This window comes from Glycine soja, chromosome 7, assembly GCF_004193775.1.
Source record: "Glycine soja cultivar W05 chromosome 7, ASM419377v2, whole genome shotgun sequence".
NCBI lineage: Eukaryota > Viridiplantae > Streptophyta > Magnoliopsida > Fabales > Fabaceae > Glycine > Glycine soja.
In genome coordinates, this window is record NC_041008.1 from 25,388,838 (window position 1) to 25,398,895 (window position 10,058).

At 38.5% G+C, this 10,058-nt stretch overlaps 1 protein-coding gene across 1 annotated transcript; it reads right to left on the reverse strand.

Moving 5' to 3' along the window:
• Positions 1-1,271: 1,271 nt before the first annotated feature.
• LOC114420533 lies at positions 1,272-4,421 on the reverse strand. Its single transcript, XM_028386403.1, has 6 exons — positions 4,240-4,421; positions 3,399-4,008; positions 2,743-2,891; positions 2,557-2,625; positions 1,957-2,184; positions 1,272-1,764 (listed from the first exon to the last, which is right to left on the reverse strand). Exons 1-6 carry the CDS (start codon positions 4,419-4,421, stop codon positions 1,272-1,274), a joined length of 1,731 nt encoding a protein of 576 aa, XP_028242204.1.
• Positions 4,422-10,058: the final 5,637 nt, after the last annotated feature.

Here is a 10,058-nt window from a genome sequence, read left to right on the forward strand (position 1 = left end):
CCGTTTTCTGCTTCTAATTACGAGTTCATTCTTGCTTCTTCTTCTACTTTCATTTACGTTTCTGTCGCATTTACGTTTCTGTTCATTTACGTTACTGTTCATTTATGTTTCTGCTTCATGTTTCATTTGCGTTTTCTGTTTGAATCCATGGAAGGCTAGATTTTCTGGTGTTGTTTCCTTTTGAGGACGAAGCCCAACTCTCTTTGAGGTTTCGCTTGTAATGTGGTTTCCTGGCAGTTTTCCCTTCACCAGTTATCCCAAATTCGTGAATATTAATCAGTGCACGCTTCGTGTTCGATTAATTACCTCTGAGCCTAACTTGCGTTCATGCTTAATGGACGAAGGGCTAACTGGTGTATGTGGTGCCTAATCACGTATTGACAACCCTAAGTTGATTTTCGCTTAGTAAATTGAAATAGGGTTGGATTAAGTGGTTGACTGTTAGGGACGAATTCTCCATAACCCAAGATAAGAAAATGGCTTCTGACTCAGAGGAAACAACCCGTTTTTAACATTAGTAGTTTCGTATTCCAGTTTACTTGTTCTGCTCTTTAATCACAAAACAAACAAACCCCCCCAATCGTTACTGTTACTGCAAGTATATTATGAACATTTGGTTTGTCACTGCTCGTTGGGAAACGACCTAGGATCACTTCCTAGTTACTGCATTTTCATGTTTATTTGATTCGGGTACGACCTCGATCAATACACTATCTCAAATGGTGAACAATTAGTTGTGCTATGGACAACCCGGTTATAAGCAAACTCAACATGAGGCAAACATGCTTCCCAAGATTTAAGATTTTTTTTTAAAACAGTCCTAAGCAGTGTGCCTAAAGTCCTATTGACTACCTCAGTTTGACCATCAGTTTGTGGGTGACAAGTAGTAGAAAACAACAATTTAGTACCAATCTTACCCCATAAGGTCCTCCAAAAGTGACTAAGGAATTTTGCATCCCTATCACTGACAATGCTCCTCGGTAATCCATGAAGCCGCACTATTTCTTTGAAAAACAAATCAGCCACATGACAAGCGTCATCCACTTTCTTGCAAGGGATAAAGTGTGCCATCTTAGAAAACCTGTCAACAACAACAAACACAGAATCCTTTCCATTCTTGGTTTTGGGCAGCCCCAAAACAAAGTCCATAGATATGTCAGTCCAAGGATATTTAGGAACAGACAAAGGAGTATATAATCCATGAGGTTTAACCTTAGATTTAGCTTGTTTACACACAATGCAATGACCAAAAAACTTATGCACATCACGCCTCATATGAGGCCAAAAGAAATGCTCTTGCAAAATTTCCAGGGTCTTTTGAATCCCAAAGTGTCCCATCGACCCCCCTCATGGGATTCACTCACAATCAACTCTCTAATGGAACACTTAGGCGCACACAATTTATTTGCTTTAAACAAGAATCCATTATGCCTATAGTAACCATTTTCAGAAAACTTTTCACATGCAGCAAAAATTTCAGCAAAGTCCACGTCATGCACATACATGTCTTCCAAAGACTCGAGACCAAATAGTTTAGTTTCAAGCATAGCAAGTAAAGCATGTCTCCTAGACAGTGCATCAGCCACTACATTCCCTTTCCCCTTTTTATGTTTGATGACATATGGAAATTGCTCTAAAAACTCTACCCACTTAGCATACCTCTTATTAAGCTTTCCTTGGCCTTTTAAGTATTTTAAGGACTCGTGATCACTATGGATGACAAACTCTTTGGGTAATAGGTAATGCTGCGAAGTTTGTAAAGCTCTAACCAAAGCATACAATTCCTTATCATAAGTTGAATAGTTAAGGGCAGCGGCTCCTAACTTTTCACTAAAATAAGCTATCGGATGTCCCTCTTGCAACAAAACAGCCCCAATACCCACATTTGACGCATCACACTCAATTTCAAATGATTTTGCAAAATTAGGCATAGCAAGAATGGGTGCATTAGTTAACCTATGTTTGAGGGCAGCAAAGGCCTTTTCTTGTTTCTTACCCCATTTGAAACCCACATTCTTCTTAACAACTTCAGTTAGAGGTGCAGCCAATGTACTAAAATCCTTAACAAATCTCCTATGGAAACTTGCTAAACCATGAAATCCCCTCACCTCACTCACGATCTTAGGTGTTGGCCATTCTTGGATGGCCTTAACCTTTTCCACATCCACCCGTACTCCCTCAGCACTAACAACAAAACCCAGAAACACCACATGATTAGTACAAAAGGAGCACTTTTCTAGGTTGGCATACAATTTTTCTTTCCTAAGCACACTTAAAATAGATTGCAAATGTTCAGCATGCAAATCAAGACTAGTGCTATAAATAAGAATATCATCAAAGTACACCACCACAAATTTCCCAATAAATTCCCTTAAAACATGGTTCATCAATCTCCTGAAAGTACTAGGTGCCTTAGTCAAAGCAAATGGCATAACCATCCACTCATACAAACCGTATTTTGTTTTAAAGGCAGTTTTCCATTCATCTCCCTCTCTAATTCTAATCTGATTATAGCCACTTTTCAAATCAATTTTGGAAAACACACATGCACCATACAGTTCATCAAGAAGATCATCTAACCTGGGGATTGGATGCCTATACTTGATGGTGATATTGTTTATGGCTCTACAATCAGAACACATCCTCCATGAGCCATCATTCTTGGGTACTAGAATGACAGGTACAGCGCACGGACTCATACTATCTCTCACCCAACCTTTGCTCAGGAGTTCGGACACTTACCTTTCGATCTCCTTAGTTTCTTGTGGGTTGCTCCTATAAGCTGGCCGATTGGGCAAGGATGCTCCTGGAATGAGATCAATGTGATGCTCAATTCCCCTCAATGGTGGCAAACCATCCGGTACACTTCTTGGAAACACATCATCAAAATCCTGCAAAAGAGACTGAATACCAGAAGGCAATTTAAATTCATCAATTGGGTTAGCATGCAACATCTAACGTTGAGAAAACAATAAATAGAGGGGTTGTCTCGCACAAAGCACCCTCCTTACCTCCCTTTTTGTTGCTAAACAAAGTTGTTTTCCCTCAAGTGTTTCACTCTTTTTCTTTCCTCTCTTATCCTTCTCAAGTGTTTCACTCTTTTCCTTCTCAAGTGTTTCACTCTTTTTTCTCTCAAGTGTCTCACTCTTTTTCCTCTCAAGTGTCTCACTTTTTTTCTTTTCTCTCATTTTTATCTGATCCTCACAAACCCCTTTAGGAGATAACGGTTTGAGAACAATTTTCTTGTCAGCTTGCTTGAAAGAGATTTTGTTGGTGAAGCCATCATGCACTGCCTTGGTATCATACTACCACGGTCTTCCTAACAGCACATGGGTCGCTTCCATTGGGACCACATCACACAACACACTATCATTATATCTCCCAATGGTGAGACACACCTCCACCTGTTGAGTCACTTTTACCTCTTCATCTTCACTAAGCCACTGAAGTTTGTATGGTCTAGGATGGGGCTTAGTTTCCAAATTCAGCTTGGACACTAATCTGGAACTTGCAACATTGGTACAGCTTCCTCCATCAACAATTAAAGAGCACAACTTACCATTAATTATGCACCTGGTGTGGAAAATATTTTCTCTTCGATTGTCATCCAGTGGCTGCATCTGATTTCCCAACAGCCTTCTCACCATCAGCATATCACCCTGCATAGCTTCCTCCTCATACTCTTCCTCTTCCACTTCTTCTTCACTGATCTCAGACTCACTAGTGATTTCTCCATCAGCCTTTATGATCATGGTCCTCCGTCCTCTGCCTAAGCACTTGAAGCATTTTATGTTTCTGGTTCCAGTATTGGATGAGGAAGTGGAGGTGTTATGTTTGCTTCCACCTACACTGGGCATTGCTGACTTTCCATGCGGGGATGTGGCTGCAGGGCGGAACGAATTACCTCCCTCCTTCTTGGATCTGTTGGCCCTGTTCTGGTTGTAAGTATTGGGTGAGTTCCTCCTTGTTGCACTTTTTCTTTTAATTTGTTGTTCGACCCAGAGTGCCCTATGTAACAAGTCATCCAATGCCACATACTCCTATAATTCAACAACATCTCTGATTTCAGGGTTTAGACCATTCTAGAAATGAGTCATTGTGTCTTCGGAGTCCTCTTCAATGTTGGCCCTCACTAACGCCATTTCCATCTCTTTATAATATTCTTCCACAGTTAAATTCCCTTGTGACAGCCCTTGGAGTTTCTGTCGTATGGTTCTGTTATAGCTAGTGGGCACATACCTTTTTCTCATCACCCTTTTCATCTCAGTCCATGTATCTACCTCCCGTCGTTCCTCTCTCAGCATTTCTCTCTGGTATTTATGCCACCAAACAAGAGCATAGTCGGAGAATTCAGCTGTTGTTAGCTTGACTTTCTGCTCTTCATTGTAGTCATTGCAGGAAAATACATGCTCAATCTTCATTTCCTAGTCCAGGTAGGCATCTGGATTACTTCTGCCTTTGAAGGGAGGAACATTGAGCTTTACTCCCTCAACCCGGTTCTGCCTCAGTCCGTCGTTACCGCCATTGTTACCTTTGTTCCCAGCTATATTTCGTCTAGCATTCTGATTGGCTTGGTTCTCTAAAAATTCTAGTCGTCCAAAGACCTCCTTATTGGTACGGTCCAACAAACGTTGCATTTGTGCATTCATCGCGTCCAGTAACAGACGTTGAGCTCCGTCCAACTGATGATACTCGTCACCACCACCACTTGCTCCAGCCATAATTCAATAGAAAAAAAAGTTTGCAATAAAAATTATTAAGGTTTCAGGACCTCACCACACTCTACTCATGTGTTTAACTCTTAGATGGTAGTACACTCGTGTTTGATGCTCTCAATAGGCTTTTGTGTAATGTATTCCCTCTTGCCTTTTACCACTCGTGTTCCCTCTTAAGTTCCTGGATGGACCAAATTAGACACACAAGGTAATATAAAATAAAAGGAATGACAATATAATGATCACAGACAGATTTGATTTGGGATAACAACTTGGACTTGATTTGGATAGCAGATTGAATTTGATTTGGATAAAAGACTAGATTTGATTTGGATAATATATTAGATTGGATTTGGATAATATATTAGATTGGATTTGGATAACAGATTAGCTTTAATTTGGGTAACAAATATGATAACAAATAAGATATTAGATAGGATAACAGATATGACAAGTAAACTTCAAATGCTCATAACTTTTGCTACAGATGTCCGTTTGAGGCCCACTATATGTCAAAACAATCAGAATTCAGAGAAGAATCAAACTGCCTTAATTTTGTGTTCAAAGATCAAACATCCAAATCTCTTCCGAACTTTTTTTTTGCAACTATTTCCTTTTTGTTTTCTTTCTTTCTTTCATTCTTTCTTTTTTTTTTTTTTTTGCAACTGTTTTCTATTTCTTTTTTTTTCGTTCTCTTTTTATTTTCTCTTTTTTTTAGACATCCAGCTATTACAATTCGTTAAATAGGCAATCATCATTAGGAAAATTTGACAATTTCGCAATTCGACAATTAGGCAATTTTTACCCCAAAGACACAAACAAGAACGCAAACAAGAAAACAAATAATAGCACAAGGACAAAACACAAACCTGGAAAAATTACAAACAAAAAAAAAATAGGATAGGATAGAACCTGTATCAAGAGCCGAAGCTCTGATACCAGATGATGTGATCCTGACTAGGAGCAGATTGCTTGATACATGCTACGGAGATTTGGATGATGCCACTTCCAGTGAAGGAAGATAAGTAAGGGTAGACGCCACAAGGATTACCTTGATAAGTCTGAGATTGGTTCAACAAGGAACCCAGAGAGAAACTCTCACCAAATTTTATCAAATGCAAAAAGTTTTCTTTATTGAAAACAAAAACCATTACTTATAGTGTATCTGAACAAAAAGATAAAAAATAGACATGGGCCTCATAAACAGTTTGGGCCAAAATTACAATAATTAAAAATTATAACTAAAAACATATTTAACTTGGGCCTTCAGCAACAATTAATAGTCTTGGTAGTGCCTCTGCCTATGGGCTTTCATCTTTCTCCACTTGGGCCTTCAATCATCATCAATGGTAGCTATACAAATGACCAACATTGGACGTGTTGGGCCTGTTTAAGTCTGCCTCTGGTCATGGGCCCTTCAAGTGCTTCATTAACTTCAACTAGAGGAAGGGCAAGAAGTAGTCTCCTCTTGACTACTATAAATGTCTTGACCCCTCATGATCATGGTTTTCTTTGTGGGGCATTGAGAGGCAATATGACCTTTCCCAAGACATTTGAAGCATTTAATGTTGCTAGTCCTTTCTTGGGAACTAGTCTTAGGGGTGTATTTCTCTATGGTCTTACCCTTATCTTCCTTGGGTTTTGAAGGTGCAGCCCCCAAAATTCTATGGGCTTGGTCCTTCCTTGGATAAGAGTGAGAGCCATAAGATTTTGAAGAAGGCTTTCTTTTAAGTTGTTGCTCCACTCTTATACAAAGTTGGACTAGCTCATCTAGGTCCCTATATGGAAGGAGTTCAACCTTGTCCCTCACTTCTATATTAAGCCCACTAAAGAACCTAGCTATGTTGTTCTTTCCTCCTCCCTAAGTCCAGCTCTTAAAAACAGTAATTCCATTTGTTGTCTATATTCTTCAACACTCATACTGATGTGATCCTGACTAGGAGCGGATCGCTTGATACAGGCTACGGAGATTTGGATGACACCACTTCTAGTAAAGGAAGATAAGTCAGGTTAGACGCCACAAGGAGGGAATATGCCTCTTCCTAAGGGCACTCTTAAGATCATTCCAATACTCTACTGGAGGATCCCCATGAATCCTTTGTTCCCTAGCAAGGAAAGTCCACCAATAAAGGGCATACCCTTGAAAGCTAAGGGTAGCCAATGGAACTTTTCTCTCTTCGCTAATATGATGGCAAGCAAAGAGTTGTTCAACCTTCATTTCCCAATCTAAGTAGGCCTCAACATTATCTTTCCCATGGAATTATGGGAGGCTAATGTTAACCTCTTGAGGCCTTCTATCCTTTTCTCTTCTTTGGGAGTGATGTTTAGTATGTGAACTATGGCGCCCTCTATAATAGTCACTAAGTTCTTCACTTAAACTCTTGCAAGAGTCATGACTACTATAGGAGGCATGTTTTTCTCTTATCATTTCTTTCATTATTTTTCTTCTTTCTTCGTCTCTTATTTTCTCTCTCTCATCTTGACTTATTTCTTCCACTCTTTTTCTACCTTTTTCTTTTCTCTCTTGTCTTTCTTTCCACAACTTAAGGGATCTTAACTCATCTAATATCTTATACAAGGGGTCCTTAGGAGTAGAACCCTCACCATTAACACTAGATGAAGAATGAAGACTCAGGTTGGTTCCTAAGTTATGGTTCTTTCTTGTTGGGGGTTTGAAAACAAAAGGTAAAAGAAAATATGGTTGAAACTAGCCAAAATAAACACTAAAAGAGGTGTGAAAGATAAGGTAAAAACTAATTGGTAAAAGGCAAGCTATCTAGGCGGTTTGACAATGGAGGGTAAAGGATCCTAAGAGTGTTTGGATGACCTCATTTAAGGTTCCCAACAAAAAAATCACTATCCTAAGGGAAAATTGCCTAACATTATTACACACAAATGAAAGTAGGGTGACCTATTGGAGGCTCCCAACTTACTTCCAATGAAAGGCCTTTTTGTTACAAAATTTGAAAGCAAAGCAAATTGCCAATTACAAAATTACAAAAAAAAAAGTTCTCAATTGTGGTGGCTATTCTCTCTTTGGTGTTTCACTCAATTTGGAGTGCTTCTTAGTCCAACAGCTCTTAAGGTGGTTGGCCCCTTGCTTCTTGACTCAAATTCTTCAAGGTATGTCACCCATCCTCCTTTCCAATTCCCTATATGGCAACTCACAAGCAAGGAAACAAAGAGACAAGCAATAACCAAAGACAAAAAAAATGAAATAAAAGCTAAACCAATAGATTTTTAACAAGACAATTTTTCAAGGATTATTCAACAATTAAAGCAATGAAAAGCACACAAAAGCAAGCCAGGACTCAAAGAGAAACCTAGAATGGCTCTAGAGTAGAGTAGAAAAACTAAAAAAAAAGACTCAAGAAACCTCTAGTTTTGGCACTTGTTTTCACAATAATTTTCAATTGAAATTTCAGAACTAGGATTGGTATAAAATAGGCATCAATTATAGAACAAATTTTGAGCCAAAACGACAAGCACACTTCCATTTCACTTTTTTTTTCCTGGATACTGATTTTTCAGCCAACTTGTGTGATTTTTCTTATTTTTTCCTTTAATCCAAATCGCTTGGTTCTTTTTTCATAATTTTGTTCCAGATCTCTAGAAAATTTAGTAAATATTTCAGCTCAAAACACGTAGTGACCAATTCCTAGTAATTTATACAAGTTCGTATGTTCAAGCTGCCAGTACCAGCGATTTCAACCTAGAAATCAAGAGTAGTGTTTATATTGCTTAAGGCTTGGATAGTTACAATTTGTGTTTGCTTATGCTCAATTATCTTGAATAAAACAATTCAAGAGAGCTTAAGACTTATTTTGATTCACAAATCCAGCCACAACTTAGCACCACAACTCAACTTCATCATAGGCATTATGTAGGAAACTTAGAAAACAAAAAAAAAAAAAGAGTTCAACAACAAGACTACTTCTAGGAATTGATTTAGAACATGTTATGAACTAAATAACATGCATGAATTAGACTCAAAATTCAAAATATAGGCTAAGAATCACAAGAATACATGAACAAATGTATCTAGAATTCAATAAACAAAATAAAAATTCAACACAAACTTAGAACATAATGTGACAATTACTATGACTAAACATGACTCTAAGACAACATGGATTAAGTGATTTACACTTAGATTTTTGTGTTTTTTTTTCTAATGAATATTTTGGAAGAAAATTTAGATCTAAAGGTTCAGTTATGGTTCACTTGAATTTGAAATTGAATTTGTGGAGCCAAATTTTGGAGTCGAAATTTCACTAATTATGATTAGTGAATTTTAGTTATGGTTCAGTCCACTAATCCAACATCAATTCCAAGATTCTCCACTTAGTGTGCTTAGGTGTCATGAGACATGTAAAGCATGAAGGACATGGACAAAATGTGACTATATGATGTGGCAATGAGGTGTAGTACGCAAATGCTCACCTCCCCCTTTAAAATTTAATTGGATTGGGCTTCTACCAATTCAATTAAATTTATTTCCCAACACACATCAAATATTCACTTAGTCCATGTGAAATTACAAAACTACCCCTAATACAAAAACTAGTCTAGGTGCCCTAAAATACAAGGGCTGAAAAATCCTATATTTCTAGGGTACCCTACCTGCATTATGGAGCCCTAAATACAAGGACCAAATATAATGACATCCTAATCTAATATGTACAAAGATAATTGGACACAACCTTGGCCCATGGGCTCAGAAATCTATCCTAAGGTTCATGAGAACCCTAAGGTCTTCTTCAGGAGCTCTAGCCCAATCCTCTTGGAGCCTCTTGCTCATGGCTCTAGTGACTGGTCCCTTCCTAGGGAGGATTGCATCATCCATGGACTGGTTCTTCATCATTTCTCATCCATTCATGATCGCAGCACAACAATCAGATTCGCCGCAACATCCACCTGCAATGCTTGATGCCTCATTATGGAGCCACATATCCCTCAGGTCCCAGAGCCACCAGCAGCAGCACTGACACACGCATGTTCTCATGTGGACCAGCCTAGACATGTAGTGGTAAGTGTTACTATTTGCTTAGTTGTATCAAATGTCATTTACATCAATTATTTTAATACTAATTTGTCTAATTTGTTTTTTTTCTATTTAATAGGATGCTTGCCATGCGATCATTGAAAGGTTGGAGCGTCTGATCAACCTTAGGATAGTCACGGCAGGCACAGAGACACACGAGGTCATGGAAGAATGCATCAGGAATGCCAGGGGTGTCACAGAAGATGGTAATGTGTATGTGAGGTCTCGACGTAGACAGCGCACGGATTAGTCATAGTTTCTGTACACATTTTATATTATCATATATTTGGATGATGTAT